Here is a 21,567-nt window from a genome sequence, read left to right as displayed (position 1 = left end):
AATGAAGGAAAACATGTTCAGTTTGGAGGAGGATCCATTTATGCAGATATTTAAATCAGCAGTTCGTGAGTTAAAATCAGTTTATAATTACACCATTAAGCTGGATAAATACAAAAAGTATATACATAAATGGTGATTTTGAAAATACTCCAGTGCAGCCAGATTTCTCTTAGATTCTTTTTACTATGTGGAAACAGCCTTAAAACAAAGGTAAGTGTCAGTCTATTTAGACAAGAGTTCAGAAATGCATGCAAACAAGTTAGAATGAAGCACACCCACTTGATTTGCTTATTAGAGTATCTGACAGCTTCCTTTTGCTTCCACAGGAGTCCATCAGACATAGAAGCAGACTGTTTTAACTGGATGAATTGAAACACCTTCTGACACATCCACTGTACTGTACTTCTCTGTAACTGTATCTCTGCATCATACCTCAATGGTGACTGTGTCCAGGTGGTATTTTGGCTCATTAGCTAGATTTACTTTTTCTGTTCGCGTGTGCCATACAAGAACCTATAAAATAACACTTGTGTTAGTACAGGCATCTACAGAGATGATCCAAAAGCTCTTCAGTAAGTGTGAAAATCAGTACCTTTGTGCAGTTGTTTGCTTTTGGCTCCAGTTCCTCCACTGTCGTTATCTGTTTCAGGAAATCAGATTCTTGCATTCCCGGTTGAGAACCGCGCCGCTTGAATACGGCTTTCGGATGTGACAGAATCACTTGAAGACTCACAGCAAATCCTTGGTGGAGAAAAAGGATAAGAAAAACCTTTAGGCTTTGCATTTTTGTGCAGGCTGTGCTTCAGCCTAGACCTCTCCCATATCCTTTTTTAACATGACTAAATTTGATTATAGGGATAGATAGTATTTGGTAGGTTTTGTACATCCTACATTGTTTTGTTTTGCCCTGAAGGTGCAATCGGATTTTTTTAATTGCACCATATTTTCAACATGTTTAATCAATGTCCTGTCATGTGGAGAATATATGCTTTTTTGCTTGAAAAGTCAGGTATTGCTAAGATCTTGGAATGTCCTTCCTCTCTACTTCTGAATAAGAAATAAACCCAAATTTTAAGTAAAATAAAATGTATGAAATACATACTGTACTAGCCCTCCTGCATTTGAAGGTGAGAGTTGGAAAAAGAGGTTAGAATGTTACTTATAACAACTCTAGCCTTTAGGGAATTTGTCTTTAGAGTTCTAATACTATCACTGATGAAAGACAAACCATATTAATCTTGTGCCTTGCACACTGTGTAGTTACTGTAGACTTGTGAATCATTTTCATCGGTGGTCTGCAAGACAATCAACTGATAACGTGCACTGCACAGCACGACTGGAAGGACTTCATCAGCACACATGCATTTCTGCCATGCATTCCACTAGTAACATACATTAGGGCCCTTTGGGGGGACATTACAAATTGGGAAATGACTAGTTTGAGCAAACTTGCCCCCTCTGAGGCAGCTCCCATCAATCTCCAGTTTGCCATTATTTATAGTACTCTCCAGTTTTCATTCAGCAATGCTCAGTCACGTGTACACTTCTTCAGGTATGACTCAAAACTTGAGTGATACACTTGTAAAGAAAAAATAGATTTGGAACTAACTCCTTATGTCTAATTGTCAAGCCTACCAACAAAATCCTTTGTGAGTCAGTTCAGTGTTGTTCCAGCTGTCTCTTTATGACAAAAGTAGTAACAATTTTGACATCTGTTCTGGAAAACTGTAAGAATATTCAATTCGAAAGCCAGTATTAAAATTTTCTCAATTTACACATAAGCATAACTTTCTGTAATGGAATATAAATCTGCCCCCTTTTTTACTAGAATTATCTTGTTACTGTATTTTCAGTGGCTTTTATGGGAACCTTTTAAAGAGGAAAATATGAGGGAGTACTTACTACATCACATGTAAAGAAGGCATAGGGAAACCACTTTAATCATGTGCTTGCTTGTAACAAAGCACAGGAAGACACCAGAAAATGCTTTTTTTAACATTTTTTAAAGATCTGGAGACAGCAGATGAAGACTAGCAGAAGGCTGGATGTAAACTGAGGTCCCAGTTCACTGATGGACATAGTTGCAAAAAATATGTTTAACCTTAGGAAGGATATAACCTATAAGATAAAGAAGAGCAGGTGTCTAGAAGGAAGGGGCTTACCCACAGCTCATAGAGTCCTCTGGTGAATAAAAGACTTGCAGAAGGTACAAGGCTTGGCGGCAGCCTGTCCTTGCCCCCTGTGGTTAAGCTCTGCAGACTGCCCCACCCGCCAGCAGCAGTGCTGGGATCCAGCTGTTCCCTGCTGCAGCTGCTGGGTTGAGCTAAGTGGTGTCAGGCAGAAGAACAGCACTTTGGGCTTTGCTTCCCAGGTAAGCATTTCTCCTCAGCAGGCTGTAGGCCTTTCTTGCCTCCTACAATGTGTATAGCCTGGCTGTGATGGAGCAGAGGGTGCACTCTGTCCCAGCGCTCTTTGTAGCCAAGTGTAATTGCTTGTGAAGAGCTGAGGCTGAGAGTTTAAATTCCCTCAGCAAGAGACAGCTGCAGAGCAAAGCCAGCTGTCTACACCTTGAGAGATGACTCTGTAGGCTTATGACTGATGAACAAATTGGCCTGGTTCAGTCTTTCTGTTTAGGGTTTGGGTTTGTTTTTTTCCCTCAATTAGAACAAGTTATAAATTTTGCAACTGGGCTTTAGTGTCGTCGGTATTTTGGGCACAAAAACCTTAATGTCTGCTTTGGACGGGAAGGCATTGTTGTAGCCCAGATCAGTTGTGTGAGCTGCCATTTCTTTTTAAAAATACCTAAAGTTTAAGATTTAAGCTGGTCATCTCTCCTGATTTAAGCTGAGCCTGGGACATCATCCAATAAGAAGAAAATTAAGTAAGCACCAAAATTAATGTAGAGTCCTAGTTTTTAGAGTGGTGAAGGAATTCCAGTCTAAGCAAAAGAGACATGCAGATTTTCTGCTGCTTATCTTTGCTGTCTCAGCATGGCTCCCTGGTCCCTATAGCCCATACTTATCCATACATTAATTTCTCCTACACTTGGTACTTGCAAAGCCTCTGTTGAGAAAACTGGGTTCTGTTCCAAGGGTGGATTTCTACTATGCAGAGATCTTCAGCTGCGCCATTCTCCCTGCATGTAACGTGCCCTTGCTGCAATGCTATTGCAAACCAACATTTTAGGGTGCTGTCAAAAGTCTCCCATGTTTTCAGGCATCAAATAGAAGTCAAATTATTAAACTGTGTATTGCATGTGGCGAGGACATGGACTACTGTGCACTGGCTGGACTGTGGCCTGAGGTTTGGTTCCTTGATCAGTGGTCATGCAGTCTTTGTTTCTTAAAAGAATCTAATAAAGCAGCAACCTGGAGAGAGAATATAACTCAAGGAAACTCACTGTCTCTGGTTCTTCAGCTCTGCTTTATCACTGCTTTAATTTCACATGTATGATATTTTTATTGTTGACAGACTTCAGATGGACTTGAGGAAAAACCATTTTCCAGGGACAACTTTCAGTTGACTTTTTATCAAAGACTGATAATTTTAGCATCAAAAAAAGAGGAGACGGCTCAGGTTTTGACAGTCTGGCACTAATTTCTCTCAGTAGATAATGATCCTGTGGTAACAGATGAAAAGATGCTTATTTTGAATTCTATCCCCAAACAGCTTAATCTGGGATTACTGCCTCCAGTGTAGCATAACTGAGCAGTGCTACACACGTGTAATTCTTTCACTTGATCATTATCCCTAACAAGGTCATATTGGGCTTAAGTTTACACAAAATGCCATAGGAAAATTTCATAGCTGTAGTGTGAGGAAGTGTTTTAGGGTTTTTGTGGTTTATGCAAGGCTGTAAATTAAATCTAATTGGCTGACGAGCCACCTAGGTAAGAATTAATTTGTTGGAGGACAAGATACCTGGGAGACAGGGCAAAGATTACATCTGTGCTTCTTTCTACAGAAGCTGTTTCTGTTAATTCACACCTTGGCTTGTGTTAGATCAATGGCATCTGTTAAAAGGCAGAACCATTCTTCTTTATCCGGTTAGACTGAGCTGGTTTTTAAAGATTTTGTTGCTGTGATTAATGTCTTTGCTTCCCGAATGCTCTAGATAGGATAGTAGCTGAAGGCAAGCTAGGAACAGAGTGTTTATCATGTCCAGAGTGTATAAATGCTAATGCTTAGTGCGGATGCTGAAACCTATATACTGGTTTCTACACAGTTCAAAGTACTACCCTTGGTGTGCTGAACATGCCACGGGTTGGGGTGTGCTTCTTTCAAGTTACCTGCTCCCTGTGACATACTTTTTGGGTTGCAGTAAGGCAAAGAGGCTCAACCAGAATGAAAGCGTTTGCTGACATTCACCACGGAAGAGGCTCTGGATTTGAAACTCAGCATTTAAAATAGTTGTTACCCTTTGATGGAGGGATGGTTGGGAGGGGGTTTTGAGTGTAATGTCTGCCATAGACACTCAAATTTGTTGTTTGTACTTGTGACCTCCAGCAGTGGCTCTTCTAGATTCAGATAAAATATGCCATGTTTTACAGTGTCATTAATAGACCAAGCTTTTTTCTCAGGGAACTGTAAGAAAGATGATGTACTAAAGATCTTGTAAATATAGCAAAATCTCCAGAAAAAGGCTCAGATCCTAGCACAGGAACTTAAGGCACAGGGGATGGGCTCTGGACCATAAGTCCAAAATCTGATCAGCCGGTAGTTCACAGGCATGGGTTAATCTCTACGACTGAAGTAGCTCCTGAATGCTAATGCAAAGCATGCATCTGTTTTCCTTGAACCATCTTGGCATTAGGAGAATCATGATCTAACTTCTCATGGGTGGCCAAAAGCTCCAGCACTTGGGAACAAGCCGTAAGTAAATCACTAACAGCATCATTTAATATGGAAGATTTAAAATCAGATCCATAATAAACAACAGCCTACCTCAGAATCAGTGTTACCGTTTGCTTCCAACACTCAACTCTCTCTCACTTTTCTTCCCTGAAGGTAAGGAAGTCTGTGTCAAACTTCAGAACCCACCTACAGTTAAAACTGAAGCAGAACTTACATAAAAAAACACCTGAGCTAATTCATCTGGTGTGTTGGCTGCCAGACAAGAAGCTACACAGGAAACAACTACTTCGCTTTCAGAATGAAGTTCAGCACTGGAGAACAGCAGTGTCAACCAGTTTTTACTAAACTGATCTAGTGTGATTGCTCTGTGAGAGTGTATTTCAGAGAATCATCTAGGGAAGTTGGCCAGCTAGGTTCTTTGAGCTGGTCCCAGTGAAATCAGCAGGACCTGGTTCCACTTGCAGTAGAGTTGAATTTGGCTCTCTATTTTGAAGTCTAGAAGAAGAAGTTTATGTGCTTAAAAGCAAGGATGCACTTCCTCTGAACAGCCACAAGTTAAATCAGTGCTTCCAAACCTTCTAAGCAGTTCTTTTCACACCCAGCCCAATGATCAAATCCCCGTAAAAATCACTATGAAAAGATAGTTCTGTAAACCAAAGGGAGCCTCCTTACCAGTGCCTTGGGCATCAGAACATTCATGGTAAACAGCTGTAGGCAGCTCAGCAGTTTCATATATGCACCTATTTTGTTTTTTCATGGTAATAATTTCAAAACTGATCCTTAATCTTCCCTATGCGCAGCATATGGCATAACCTAAGTTGCTTGTCTATTTGATTCTAACAGATGAAGAAACGCCAGTGATGTACCACAGCATGGACTCATGTTTGCTAGCAAGTCCTTCAAGTCCCCGGGAGTATGTTGGGGATTCAGGCAGGGAGGGCAGAGATAGAAAACCAAGTGTGAACACACATTCTGTACACTGCACCTGTTCCGACACGGATGCAGTTCTGGATTTACAGGTTCTGTTTGTCTTCTGCCATGTTCCTGGGGGGAATGAAGGTGTAAACTTATTTAACATAGCTTTTTGCCAGCCTACACAGTATCCCCTGCTCTCCTTGCTGAAATTAAAAATGTCATTTCATTCCTTCAGTTATTTTTCTGAAGACTAATACAGGTTCCCTCACAAAGCCGTAATTCATTGTTTGTGGATCTGCAACACTTTCCTGTACTCTCCAGGCTGTATCCTTGTCTCTGTAACCCTCCTGTCTGTGACTTGGGTAAAAGTATGAGCAGGCAATTCTCTGACGGACCTGCATTTCCCTCACACCAGTGTTCCAGCCAGCAACTGCACACTGTAAACAACAGCTTAAGAACTTCCCATGCATATTTCCATGTCTGGGTTAGAGTCCCTTGGCCAATGTTGTGTAATGGGTTTTTGCCTGCTGCTAATGAATTATGAACCATGCTATCATCTTTACAATGCCCATAAGTAACCACTTCTACAGCATAGTAGCAATATGTACATAAATCCACAGGCAGAGACTGTTCAAATACACAGCTGCAGTCCTCGAAAGGCTGCACAGGTTTGGGGACTGACATACCTACTCCCCTGAGGAATGCCTCTGAACACTCAAATACTTATTTTCACGCCAGGTGATACTATTAACTTGAAATGTTTCTACAGTGCAGGAAAAATCCCCTGTTGATGTTTCTGTCTTTGAAGTGTTAACAGCTATTAGTTCTCCTTTACTCTTTTTAACCAATTGTACTGTAAATACTGTATGTATTTTTAATCAAACATTTCAATCCATATAAAAATATTCTGTCGAAACGAGAAAGCACTGTCTTTTTCCCTCTCCCAAAACATAAAAGGATCAGAAAAAAAAGAAAATAGCTATTGCAAACCCATTCTTGCCCTTGTATTCCTACCTTTCCCCCCTTCCCTCTCCATCCTGAATGGTGCATTTAGAAGATACCTAAGTGCAAATACTGTATCATTTGCTGGGAAACCAGCTGCTGCTACATCAGGAATCGGACTTCTGTACAGTTGTGATACGTATGGCAGATATGAATATATGCAAAAGGTTGTCTAAGCATGGAGAGCCAGACAGCTATGTGGTACACTAACTTCACAACAGAAGATTGATTAGATCCATTTTGAAGCTTTTCCACCTTCATCTACTAGACTGTAGCTGTAGTGATGTTTTTCCCCTAAGCCCAGTGTTTCAAACTCTGTCTATCTACAGTTATCACTGTCATTCCAAATAACCGATAAAAGCAAATAATTTCATGATAAAGTAGCATTTTACAACATCAGGTCCAAGAAGGGCCTGCATTCATACTGCCTGGTGTTGATTGATGACACAATGAAAAGGCAGGAGCTCCTTGCACAAATTAATTGGATTAATTAATTTACAATTAATTTGTTTAAGACAAAAAAATGTAGACAACATAAAAACCAAGTTGGTGTATAAAATTAAAAACAAGTGAAAGTTCAGACATTACCAAACAGCAACTGGATTAGATGAGGTGTGCAAGCTGAGAAATCCCAGATGCGTAGTGCTGAAAGGCACAACAACTACAGAGGTCTTAAAAGCTGCTTACACTGAGTAATCAAACTTAAGAGAAACATGAATATTTCTCTCATGTTTATTGTATACAATACATTGTGTCATGAGACTTGGTACATAGAATCACAGAATGGTCTGGGTTGGCAGGGACCTTAAAGATCATCCAGTTCCACCCCCAACTGCCACTGGCAGGGGCACCTTCCACTAGACCAGGTTGCTCCAACCCCTCCAGCCTGGCCTTGAACACTGCTAGGGATGGGGCAGCCACAGCTCCTCTGGGCAACCTGTGCCAGTGTCTCACCACCCTAACAGGAAAGAACTTCTTCCTAGAGTCTAACCTAAATCTCCCCTCTTTCAGTTTGAAGCCATTCCCCCTTGCCCTATCACTACATGCCCTTGTCAAAAGTCCTCCTCCAGATTTCCTGTAGGCCCCCTTTAGGTGCTGGAAGACTCACCTGCCATGTCAATAGCAAAGGGCCTGTCAGCTCTCCAGCCCGTGTACCAGCCGACCACTTTGCCGTTCTCCACGACCGGGCGCTCGTACCTTCGTCCTCCTACCAATCCCACGGGCCACACCGATACTTTGCGGGTCGTCCGCATCTGCAAGAGGCAGGCACAGAGTCACTGCAGGCACGGTTTCCTAGCAGGCCTTTTCTGTCCGTGTGGGTGGAAAGCCTATACATTAATCATCAAAACTAGGTATCTAAAAGCAAATCTAGCTTACAGATTTCAGCCCAAGAGAGTAAGTACTTGAAAGCAGTATGTGCCCACTCATTTTCTCTGTAATCTCCAGCTCTCTAGCCCACACCTGAATTCTACTGAAATTACCCTATTCTTATTATTTTTACACCAACAATTTTTAAAACCATGAAAAAGCCCCAGTATTTTTTCCTTGTTTGTTTGGATTTTCAAAGGTGTAGTACATCTTTTTTATCTGCAAGACTACAGCATTCTGGCAGTAGGCATATTTCTATAGATTGCTGAGGTTCTGTACAAGCCCATCAAGACAGGAGATTAACAAATACACACCTCATTAAGACACATACAATTAGTTTGAGGCTGGTAAAAAACCCACCGAGTACGGGAAACAGCAACACACACAGCTCTTCCCCAACCTGCAATGTATCAGATTTGTACGACAGATGCTGCTCAGATCTCTTAAAGGCTCACAAAAAAAGATGTGGTTTGGGCTAAGTCTTTTTAACTTCTACATTTTCTCTTGAAAAGCTCTGCTAAGTTTCCAAGCAGGACAGCAAGCCGCTCAGGCTTGTTTGCCATCAGTAATGGGAACTATTCCCAGTGGTATAAATGTAACTAAAGGCAATTCTGGAAACATGATCCTCATCTAACCTGGAGGAATCTACAGCTACTAAAAAATTACTCCAGCAAAAAGCATGCATGACTGGGAGCCAGTGAATTCACTTCACTGGTTAGTAGACCATTTTTATCAGTAAACAGGAGGTAACATGACAGCACCCCTGACATGCTGCTCCTCATGGGAAAAATCACTGACAGCCTGGCGTGAGAACCTGACAAAAGAAGTGCATGGACACAGCAAATCGCACAATTTACCCACACTGATTCAAAAGTCACTGCTTTAACTACTGAGCTTAAGTGTGATCCTATTTAAGCAAGGACTACTCTATTTCACTGTAACCTGTGCTGAACTTGATCAATTTTTAAAACAGTCTTTTGTCTTCTGTTGCAGTTGAGGCCTATTCCTTCCGGAAATACTATGCCTTTCTCTTTCCAAGCACTCCTCTTAGCAAAAACACAGTTTTACAAGTTTGTAACTGCAGTCCCCTATTCCTAGATGCTGAAGTAAAAGACAACCTTGGTTAACTATTAAACACTTCTGCCAAGGTGAAAGATGTATCATGCGTATCATCTAGACTCCCAGGAAATGCACCAGAAATAAACAGATACCACATCACTCTGGTTCACATTTCTAAGCTAGAAACATCAGCATATTTCAGGGAGAACTTCTACATAGAGGAGGTATAAAATGAGTACGTAAAAATCCACAAATAAGTATGTACACACAGAAGAGAGGCATGTGCCTCCTCTCCCTCCAGTTCCTTGTGTATATGAGAGAACAGCAGAATTTTCCCACTTCCACCCTAATAACTGTTGCAGCAAGTGAGACCATCTCACTCCACAGCCTCAGTCCATACTGCGTAAGAACAGGGTATGTGTACACTTAGCAATACAGGCATTTCTCGTGATAGGGATTCTGTCCAAACCACTATTTAATTTCCAGTGACAGACTGTCACGAATCTCCCTACAGGTTATTGTTGAACATTTTTGTCTGTAGCTGATCTCCCTGCTTAATATTATTTTTCCAGTCTCTCCCATTTGGGAAATGCAGAGTTAGCGATTAACTATTTGGATATGGAAATCAGTCAGATCTTCTCATGAAGATCTGTTAGCTCTGGTTTTGATGGTACATGCATTTCACAAGTTTTTCTAACAGTGTACTTATATTAACATCCAAACACATCAGACATGGACACAGAGTATCATCCTGTTGGTCTTGCCTACAGAGGCAAGTTTCCAACAGGATTCCAGTCAAGCCACAATACACCCAACGCTACTACACCAGTATTAACCACAGGATGAACACAGATGCCCACTAACCTTTTTGTGTTGCCATTAACACCTCTGCAGGGTGTGGATACCTGAATAAATCACTAGCAGTAGCGTACTGCTTTACAGCATTTAGCTATCCTGTGCCAACTACCTGTACCCACGGTAAACATAAAATGCTGCAAGACAAGGGCAGGCATGGCTCGAACTACAGGAGAGTAGCTGATGCATGGTAAGCTCATGCACTGCCTTTTCTCACAGTAAGTGTTTGGGCAGCTGCACTGCAGAGTGAGCCAGATCACACGAGACTCCTGAATTGGGTCAACTGCAGCCACAGCATTTACGCTAGCAGAACCAGGCTGATTTACATTAATATGTTACCACACACAAAGCGTAGTAAAATCTCATCAGTGAAAAGTGTCTCACTGACCTCATGAAACCAGCATGAAATGACCCAGGAAGTTTTAATTACTACAGCCTTGTGTCCATCTCAGTGCCTATGAGTTAAGTCAGTAAAGCCACTACACACCAGAAGGAAGTAACCAACCCTTTACAGAGCTCTTTATTTTGTCCTTGGGTTGCTTTCTTTATTCTCACAGGTGACATTTTTAGAGAATGAAATAAGCAGGTGTCAAGAATACAGCAATCCTTTACAGTAAAAATGGAGAAAGCGCAGCTAGACCCACATTTATGCTAACACTGAAATACTTGACAGCCTCAGGATATGCTAGGCAGATGAGAGTAGGAACGTTTCTTTTAATCTTCTGAAAACAGCATTACTGAGTTAACGTACTGAGTTAACGTAACACTGTATTTATGGATGATGGGGAGAAAGCTATTATTTGGATTAAAAGGCCAGCTTGTGTCTGGAATTTGATGTTGCTAATCACAGGGACACACAAAGGTGATCCAAAACCATGTTAATTCTAAGTAGCTTTATTGCTGTGGGTTAAATAACTGCCAAAATCCTAGAACTTACAAACAGCTTCCTGAACTATTCTTCTATCTGTCATTTTAATGCGTGGTAGCACATGTTGTCTTAATACTCAGCTTTTGAAGTCCTGGCAGCTTACATGAATGGTATTCCTCTTACTTACACTTAACTCTCTAAGTCACCCATCTGGTCTATCCTAGCTGGACTTTTACAGTTAACAGTGGGTGACAGGAACCTACTGACATGACACATCCTGCCTAGCCTAGACAGCTATCTTAAGGTAGGATGAATCTCCCTCTGGATATGTTTTTGCTCTCTATTTTTTTGTTTATTTGAAAGGAGTCTTAGGCAAATGAGGAGAGTGACATAGCAGGAAGATGAGAAAGGAGGAAGATGAGAAAAGGACTCTAAAAAATGGTAGAACAAACCTGAATAAAGGGGGGAAGAGAGCAAATGTCACACACCCATGTATGTGAAGGAGTGGGCTAAGAAACGACAGGAGAAAGCAGTAACAACTGATGAAAGAAATCCCAGTGAGGTGATGGCCATGTAACAGCAAATACAGTAGCAATAGAGGAACCACTAAAGAATAACAAACAAAAATGCAGAAAATGTAGCTCAGCAATAAAAGGCAGTGATAAAAACATTGCCAAAAATAGCATCTCATTAGTCAATCAAGAAAAGTTGCTTAATGAGATGCACCAGACTGATGGATAGGGAAGATACCAAGCTAGTAATAAAATATAAAAGCCCAAGAGAAATGAAAGCAAATGACAGAGGGAAACACGGCCATACTCCTACACTGAAACGGCTTCCAGACTGGAATAACCATCCTAGTGTTTCTGCAGCATGATGTCAGTGCCCTTCAATTTGGGATTCAAAGCTCTCGGCAAACACAAACTTGGCTGCCACACACAGTAAGGTTTTTTCCTCCCCCTCTACGATTTCAACCCCTGTGTAATCTGTGATCTATACTGGTCAGGCCACAGCTTACCGTCGAGTCTTGCCCCAGAGAGACTCAAGCAGATTTCTGTACAAAATTCTAATTTATTATTACCAAAGATATGATCTCAAGCTCCTTCACTACAACTCTTTTGCAGGGGAAGATGATATGGGTTAAAGCAGAAGCACAGCCAGGTTCCCTATCAGTTCTCACACAGGCATCCTGCACCACTCACAGGTCATTTAAAGCCAAATTCTGCTTCAACAAAACTCATGTACTTGCACAAGTCAGAGCAGCTCAGCTGCAGCAATGCTACTCAGGCATTAAATGGAGCTTCTGCCCCTACTTACCATCTCTTCAAAGGAAGCACTGAGTCATAGAAAATCTGCACCAGTGGTTTTTGTGGTTCAGGGACTGTAACGCTCAGGGGATAGTAACTTCAAAAAGCAAGTCTGTTGTTGGTCTTCCTGACGGTAAAGGGCATGCCCTCATGGCAAACTCATAGAAAGGGTCTACAACTCAAAAAAAGTAGAAGTCACTCACTGATGCAGCCTGCTCCACAACCATCACGGGTCATTGGGTTTAGTGCTTCACCATCCAAACATCTGCCTTAAACCTCATCTGCTGATTTGAACCCAACCTACACTGCAGAGGGAGGATAGATTAATTTCCCTGTCTCTCAAGCAATATTTTACATATCAAATACAATGATTAATGCTTCTAAATTACACCAGCACCGTGTTTCTAAATTGTACCGGCATCTGCGGGCACAAGTGTCAACACTGTTCCCCTACAGGAGAAAACTATACTAAATGTAGCTAAAGCAGTTTGGAGCGAATTTCCCTGGAACAGTAAGACTTCCAAAACATTTGCTGTTCATGCTTCCTTTGACCCTTCTACTTCTTAATTCTTTTTTGCGTCCCTCTTTCTGTTCCTCTGCTAGGTTGTGCTCACTGTACCTCTGAAGAGCTGCTGACCATTCACAATTAATTTCATAGTATCAGTTTCACAGGTAAGAAAAAGACTGCTGCCAAAGTGCAAAAACTGACAGTGCTTGGTATTCTGCCACCCAGAGTCACTCACTTGGGTAAATCCAAGCTTATTCTGTCATTCTTTCCTCTCCTTTTTAAGCTATTTAATTTTTTACCAGTCTTTTCTAATCCAGACTCTTCTGCATAGGTATTACATGTCTACGTGCAAGGAGAACGTCAGTGCACATTTAAAATCTGTCATGTCTCCTTAAATCATTTATACACTAGAAAGGTATTTAAGGCACTGCTAACTCATATTTAGAGCCTTTATTATGAAGAAAATAACTAATGACTGCCAGCTAATACTGAATTCTGTCTAGACTACTGAATGCTATTTTAAGACTACAGCAAAATACTGACTTTTCCAACCAGCTCCAAGAGATACAAAAGATCTCCAGGTTTTCAAAGAGAAGCAGATTCACTTATGCTACTTTTAAATCCTTTGCATAAATATACCCATTAAAAATACACAGAATTTAACTTAATGCAGTGTATAAAGATTCAGACAGTTACATAAAAGTTACCGAAGGAGCACAAATCCTTCCCCAGTCAAAGCTGGAATAAACAGTGAATATTCACCTCTTCTGCAGTGTCTTTTGTGAGTCGGTCTCAAAATGTTTTATGAAGATGATCATGGGAGAACCGAAGCCCGAGAGACATGCAATGCCTGCAAGCATTTCTGTTCTATTTTTGTTTACAAGGATTTATTTTTTCAGGCTACAAACTCTTAAGAGCCTTTAGAACACCTGCTACCTCTATACACACCTTTTGGGAGAGTAAAGGGCAGGGGCATAAGAAAATGTTTTCCGTCTGAATCACTCACAGAAATTGCTCTCTGCTCTATGGGGGCCACCATGAAAATTACCAGTCACACAGCCCTAGCCTTCAGTGAGAAGGTTCACATCCATTAGCCGAGACAAATTGTTTCCTGTTTTCCTTCTGTTCTTCGTGAATCTTTGTTCCCATCTGGCTGATTTGAAGTTGATCCTACCTGGGCAATTTAGGCCACTACATAAGCAACAGCATACATTCAAAATACTAGGGAATTTTGTTCAATTTGATGTTTAAGTTACTCCTGCAAAAAGCAATCCAGCCAACTATCCTCTTCCCTGATCACACTCTCACCTTCTCCGTGGCTCCATGAATCCTGAGTTAACTGCAAAGATCTCCTCAGCTTCAGAAGAAGGGGTTGAGGTCTCTCCTCCTACCTCCTTTCCAACTTCAACTCTGCAGTCACAGTGAGGGCATTCTTGTGCAGGCAACAGCTACAGCAGACTGAATTCTGATCCCCAATTCAGAGGGCTGCAAGGCTAACTGCTAAGCTGTTGAATAAAAGTTTGCTGGGTTTTGATTTGTGTCTTTTTTGCCTTTTTTTCTCCATCTTCAAAATGACAGTTAATGCTGTGATTTACTTTGAACTCCATGCTGCAAGGCTGTATTCAGATCATACTTTATAGTGTGGGGTTCTCTAAGGAGACCCATTCTGCAAATCCTCAGTTCACATTCGGACAAGACAGTGGTATGAACCATACCTGCCCGTTCCAGGCACCTACCAGATCTGGCTATGAAATTCCAGACACCAGTGACCGAAGGGCTGGGTGACAGTGAGGGAGATCATAGTTTAGGTACGGGCATTTCCATTTCATATGCATCTCAGTTTAGGTGTCTGAGCAAATTACAAGCAAACCTTACAGATACAACCTAGACAGGAATATCTAAACATCAGTGTGCTTCTGAATGCAGCAAGCTCACTTTCTCACATACTCCTGTTCTTTGTACTCCTTAAGCAGCTCATCCCTCACCCTCAAAGATTTCAGGGGAGTCTGCACAATCAACAGTTGAATGAACCTCCACCACTAATTGCTCCATCTTGCATACAAATTCTATACACATAGACCAAGGAAGTGGCAGCCTTTGGACAACTGCCTGAACTACAGAACATGGAAAGGGCAGAGAAAATGCCTGAGATGCAGAAAAACATGAATGATGTGAAGAGTTAAGAGAAGTGGAAGTTAGCCAATTCTATCACTGGTTTCCAGTGCTTAGGCTAACCTTGTTTTTAAAACCTCTTTATGAAGGTGGAATACCAGCTTTGTCTAAGGTTTTCTTTGTGAAAGTTTAAAAATATTAAATTGGCAGTTGCTAGGCATTACTCACAATATTACAATAACTGGCATTCAGGAAAAAGATGAAGCACAAATGCAACAGAAACTAACAGAGTCACTCCAAAAAGAACAGCCTATAGTAAAACAGAAAGGGAAGTTATGATGATTCATGTAGAAACATCTGTAAAGTATATCAAATACAGGAGTTTGGATTTCAGGGCTCTCAATGGCTTTGTTATGAACACAGGCTGATATTCAACTGATAAAAGACACTTTCAGAGAGCAGACTGGTGTTTCTGATGAAGGGATACAGATGGGCACCTCCAGGTGAACAGGTCACACCTGAACAGGAAAAACAAATTATTCTGGAGGTCTGATCCCAAAACAGTAAACGACAAAACACAACACGACAGAACCACCAGCATTAAAGTAAAAGCAAAATTTTTTTCACCTGACCACCGCTATACTCTCAAGCAGAAAGAGTTGGGAATAATTTAAAGGCCACATTTCCATTCCTGAAAATACTTCATCATTGCTGCAGCACTTCACAACACTGAACAAACCAGTCCTTTCCCTGAAGCCTTTCCAGGGAAGCTGAGGCTTTCCTAACAAAATGTTCAGCAGATCCAGTGCTGAATATAAAGACAAACCAGGATCTCCACCCTGTTCTAGAAAGGACAACTAAGCCTGCTCAGACCCTGCCCATCTGACTTTGAGGATACAGGTTTGCCAGTCAAAAGCTAAGCTATATACCCATATGCCACTGAACATCTTAGGAAAAAAGACAATTATAAACAGCACCAGAGGGTTCCAGATTTACTACAGATGGTGACATTTTCCAGCAAAACAGTACTGTAAGCCGTTGGTTGGGGGTTTGTTTGTTTGGGTTGTGTTTTTTTCCTAATTTCCATCAAACACATTTTGCCCAGGTCTATTGGGCCCAGTTCATTCCATATCAAATACATGGTACCCACTACTATAAGTAGTACTTACAGTACTTATAAGTAGACAGAAGTACTTTGGACAGAGATTAGAATTCCCTCATCAAAAGCTCTCAGAAGTTTCTTATGGCATTTCATGTCAAAGCACGCTCCTTTTTTGATCATGCCCTCATGGTTTATACACCTCAACTGTCAGTAAAGCCTTTGTTGATTTTGTTTTGTTTAAAAGGCTCCATCTTCTGTCATGGCACAAGGGAAACTCACAGCAAAGGAGATGCTTTAAACATGATCCTTCATTGAGTGCAGTTCTGAAAGAAGCACAACCCTAACACCAGTGTTTCTTTTATGTTGGTTCTACAGTCCTAACCAGCCTTGGTTCCCCCCCCCCCCCCCCCCCCCCCCCCCAAGCTGACTGCTGTTACTGAAACCAGCTTTGACTCAGAAGAAAGCCATTATAAATAAGACAGAACTACTGTTTCATAAGCCAGCAAACGTACATAACTGCTTGCAGGCAGATGCTAGCAGACATTGCTGCAGGCAGGTTGGGACCCACATGTCCCAGGGCTGCATCACTGACATGCTGAACATCACCTAGCCAGCACAGGATAGTGGTAGCACCAGAATTCAGAGTTCCTCTCATCCCTCTACATTTACACTACCCTCCCTATTGAGCAGACTACAGTTTACCAGACCTCCTTTGAGATACGTGGCCGAAGGTCTGGAAATTGTTGCCGGCAGGGTAGCACGCCGAATAAAATTCCCTCTCAGGTATCCCTACCACCCCTTTCATGACAGGAATTACTACCAAATTTCATCTTCACACATTGCATTCAGAAGCTGTTCTCCTCATGCTTGGAGAAGACAAGCATAGTTCACCCTCGTAAATCAATCAATTCCTGAAGGAGAGACTGGGATTTACCACAGAGCTGTCAAGCTAGAATCCATAAAGACGGAGGGCTGATGGGTTTTTTTTTTTTAGCAGGAAAAACATAAAACCCCCACCCTCAAGCAGTGACCTGACCGAAAACAAGAGTACTGGCTCTCTCCAGTCTCCCACTCGCCGTAAAGACACATTCCATTGGCAAAGCTGCCAAGGGACTTCCGTTCACTTTGCCAGGTCGACACAGCATTCCCCGTGTTACTAGCAGCGTGTCCCAGAGACCCTGCACGCAGCCCGTTACTGACCCCAGAAAACGGCCATGGGAACTTGCAGTGGTCACTGAAGTAAAAACTCCTTTCCCGCTCCTGTAACAGAGCTTTCCAACCACCGCACTTCACAGGGAAAACTCACTCGTGAGTGTTTGCCTGTGAACGCAGGGCTCCAAATAGCCTCCTCTTCCTCAGCAGCTGAACCCTGCCTGGTGAAAGAGAAGCCTTAGGGCTGTGGAGCGGGAGGTCTCCATTCCCGTTAGCAAAAGGAAACACAGACTGCTTGTTGTGCTTGCAATTTTCAAGGTTAACCCTTCAGACAGATTTATCCCCTTGCTTTTCTGCACTGCCTATTTGATCAGAGAAGTGATTTATACCTTTTTGTTTCATCATTCACAGCAATCAGAAGAATAATATAAAAGGATAAGAGAATAAATGGGACTGGACCCCTTTTCAGTAGCTGTGGGTCACTCAAGTGATACATCTACCCAATACTGTTTAGCCTGCCCCTAAGGTTGGTACAAAAAAAACCCAACAAAATAAAAAGTAGAGATTCATCTCAAAATCTCTTTCATCCTACACTACTCATTGTGGCAAAGTGTATTCTCGGTATCAATTTACAGACTCCTTAAGATTGAACCAGGTTAGTGTTATATCCCCAACAGAGGTGGGCACTCCCATCACGAATTACTCTGCATTACAATGCACTAAGCACAGCCACAAGGTTTTAAGAAAATCAATTACAACAAAGGTTTAGCCTCCAGGCAAAGGTCTGCAAATCGGCAGCTTCAATGCTGAATGCCAAATGGGCAAAGTAAGTAGAGCATCCCTGCTGAAAGGGGACCTTGCGCCTGCCCCCATGCTGGAAATGGAGAGGGATGCATCACAGACCTAAACGCAAATTAAATGTAAGCATTGCTACACCTTGCTCTCGGGAGTTTCACGTGCTTCACTTTCCAGCGTATCGCGATCATTTAAACCTACTGACTGTGAAGCATGTGAGAAAGCGCAATGCTTCCAAACTGCAGAAGATGGGTAATGCACTACCATCTGCCAGCGGAAAAAACGTCCAGGACCACAGCTCGTCTGAAGTCCTGTACGTTCCCTATTTGCTGCTCATCTACTTTTCCGTTTCTCTTCCTCATTTTCCTGCCAAGTTTACTCTTCTAACTGTCACAGAAGATGTACACGATCTTTCTTCTGCTGTTTTACGCCAATTTACTACACACCCCTCCTTCCTGCCAGGAGGAACCCAGAAAGAAAGCTGGATACTCTCTCCCCCGAGCACTAGCCAATTCCCACAGAAAAGGAAACAAAGCCCTTCACCAAGGAGCTGCAATAAAGACAGAAATAGGTCCCTTCACAAAAGAGGCTCCTGAAAGGGTGTTTGGCCACTACACAGACGATTTGCTGCTTTGAAAAGCGTCAGGTTTCAAAAAGGCAACCCCGTGTGAAGGAGCCGGCTCCGGGCTGATTCATTCGCGCCAAGAGAAAGCTGCAAAGGATGGCGAGTGCGGGTTTACCCTACGGGGGGAGGAATGCGGCCCGAAGACAATAAACATCAGAGAGCGCTTCTCATCCCACCTTTAACACAAGCACAGGGTCCCTTGTATAAACCCTAAACTTGCCTCGCTCTGCAGGAAAAGGAGCAGGCGGCAGTAAAAAGTTTTGAAGGGCGTGGGAGAGAGGGACAAGAAACTTAAAGTCACGGCGTGGAGGGGCGGCCACACACCGGCAGCGCTGCCGAGACCGGGAGCAAGCGGGCTCCGCTCTTCGATGCCCGGGTTTCGGGCACCGGGCGGGGCGACGAGGGGCAGGAACGGCGAGTGCCCGAGGGGAGGCCGGCGCTGCACCGTCGCCCGCGCGCCCCGCCCGGAGCCGCACGCACCTCCTGGAACAGCTCCAGACTGTAGGTGTTGTCGTCGTCGGCGAAGAAGAGCACGCCGGGCTGGGGGGGCGGCAGGTGCTGGTGCCGCTGCCGCAGCCAGGCCAGGCCGGCGTTGCGCTGCTCGGTGGCGCGGGGCAGCCCCGGCCGCTTGTAGCGGCGCGGCGTGGGGACGTGCAGGTGCGTGCAGGGCAGCCCGGCGGCCGCCACGAACCGGGTCACCAGCTCGCTGCGCGCCGCCGCGTCCTCCACCAGGATCCAGTGCAGCCGCGCCACCTGCCGGAAGGTGTTGGCCAGGCGGGTGAGCTCGGCCTTCTGCACCGGGCGGCTGTAGGTGGGCGTGATGGCATAGATGGTGGGGAGCGCCGCCTCGGGGCGCCGCTGCGGAGGGGGCCGCGCCGCCGCCGAACGGGGCTCTCCGCTACCGGCCCCGCCGCCGCGGGGGGCTCGGGCGGGCAGCGGCGCCCGGCTGCTGTCGATGTCCAGCACGATGATGACGATGAGCACCCAGGGCAGCAGCAGGAGGAAGCGGCTGAAGAACAGGGACTTCATCCTGCCCCCCGCGCCGAGCCGAGCCGTCCCTCAGCGCCGCCCCATGGACGGGCGCGGCGGCGCTCAGCGCATGGCCGCGGCGGGCGGCGGGGATGCCCTCGGCCCGACCGCGCTCCTCCGCGGGGCGGGAAGCGCTTCCTCCTGCGGGTCGGGGCACCCCGCGGAGCCCTGCGGCAGCCCGGCGGGGCAGGTGCCCGGCCCCGCTCCTGCTCCTCCTCTATTCCGTGAGCGGCCGCCCGTGCTCCGCCGCCTCCTCCGCCCTCAGCATGGCCGGGCCGGGGGCGCCGCGCCGTCGCGGCCGGGGCTCCGGGGAAAGGCTGCTTCGCCGCCGCTTCCCCGGGCGGCTCTGGCGGTGCGCAGAGGCGGGGAGGGGAAAGCGGGAGGGAGGGAGGGAGGGAGGGTTCCCGCGGGCGGGGGCCGGGGGGGCTCCAGCCCCGCCCCGCTCCGGCTGCCGCCCCGGGCGCCGACGGGCGGGGGAAGCGGCTGCTCGCGGGGCTCTGCCATCGGTGCCCTCGGGTGCGGCGGCGCGGGCTCCTACCCCCGGTGGCGGACGCCAACTTTACCGGCGGCCGGGACACCTCCTGCGGGACAGCCCCGGCAGCCCGACAGGCAGGGCCGGGCTGGGCTGGGCTGGGCTGGGGCGGAGGGGTACGAGCCCGAGTACTTACCCCTCGCAGCCGCTCGCTTCATGTTTGTGTCGGGTTCTTTAAAGGAGGAGCATTTCTGCGCTCCGCAGAAGTTGTACATAAGCGGCCGCTTAGTGCGGTTCCCCTCGGTTTTCTGCTGTGTCTGTCAGTCGGGGCCGCCCGCCCGTCCGCTGCCCCCGACGGAGGCACGGGGGACCCCAGCCGGTGTCCTGCGCGCCCGCTGTCGCCTGAACTGCAACCCCCTTCTTTTCCTGTTGTGCTGCTTCCCTGTAAATCAGGTGGCCTTGCGAGCACCTTCTTAAAAAACACTCTGAGAATTTTGTAATAATCCACCAGTCTGTATTTTGAGACAAAGCCATGCATCAGGTGCCGCGACACACGCACCATCTACAACCTCTGACGAATCCCTCCCTAGCAAGAGAAGTTTCCGATGCATTTTTCAACACTCCCTGCTGTCATAACTAAACACATACAGCTTAAATACGCTTTTAAAACTTCACGTTGCATAAAACCACAGAGGCACAGGATCAGTCTTCACACATTACCAAATTCTCCGTAATCCTCTGATTAAAACGTTTACCCTTAAATCAAATCATGGGCTCATCGACTTGTGGACTATTTGAGGTAAGAAACAGTGATTCATGGCTGATGCATTGATTTATTGGTAGGAATAGTGTGGGGTAGAGAAATCAGTCACGTCTTCACACCAGCCTTCTTGGCTTAAAACTACTGCTTCTTTTTTTTCTGGTTTATATGCATCCTTCACGTTTGCATGTGTGTAACAAACGCAGATAATGTGGACACCATGTATATTTACCATCTATATCTATCTGCGATCAATTTGTTATTCAAAAGGACATATTAACCCAGAGGGCTCGCACACAGAGAGGACACTGGAGTGATGCAATGTAAGCTGAAATGCGTGTCAAAGTGAGGGTGACACCGGACCAGGCACTGAACGTCCAAATGAAGGGACATCTGTGTGGCAGAGAGCTAATTAGAGTTAGCAGGTTTCTTGAAGGAGTGGAAGGGTTCTTACATGATTAATGAAATAATACGGAGGAATGCAGCAGGCATAAGTAGTTCAATATATCCAAATCAGAAACATCTCACACATGAAATTACTGTTGCCTGGTTTGTGCTGATGCAGTTTATCTAGAGGACAATCATCTCACCACCGTCTTTCTCCAGTGACTGAATTTACTACTGTTTTCTCATTTACAGTACAATCCTATTTACAGAGATAATTTGTTCAAATAATGTGAACATATGTATTAAAGCAACATACCACAAAGCTGTTGTTCACTCTTGTTTGAAAGTTAGTAGTCATTTGGAACAGTCAATTCAAAGCTAGTCACTTCCAGGTACT

General features: G+C 44.6%; 1 protein-coding gene across 1 annotated transcript; it reads right to left on the bottom strand.

The window, feature by feature from the left end:
* Nucleotides 1–343: 343 nt before the first annotated feature.
* Nucleotides 344–19,877, bottom strand: B3GAT2 (beta-1,3-glucuronyltransferase 2). The gene is made up of 4 exons (XM_057418840.1): nucleotides 19,003–19,877; nucleotides 7,880–8,024; nucleotides 593–741; nucleotides 344–513 (listed from the first exon to the last, which is right to left on the bottom strand). Exons 1-4 carry the CDS (start codon nucleotides 19,549–19,551, stop codon nucleotides 427–429), a joined length of 930 nt encoding a protein of 309 aa, XP_057274823.1. The 5' UTR covers nucleotides 19,552–19,877; the 3' UTR covers nucleotides 344–426.
* Nucleotides 19,878–21,567: the final 1,690 nt, after the last annotated feature.

Source organism: Pezoporus wallicus, unplaced genomic scaffold, assembly GCF_028554395.1.
Source record: "Pezoporus wallicus isolate ANWC-B61680 ecotype Strahan unplaced genomic scaffold, APGP_CSIRO_Pwel_v1 contig_4901, whole genome shotgun sequence".
Taxonomy (NCBI): Eukaryota; Metazoa; Chordata; class Aves; order Psittaciformes; family Psittacidae; genus Pezoporus; species Pezoporus wallicus.
This window is presented reverse-complemented; position numbering and strand designations above follow the sequence as displayed.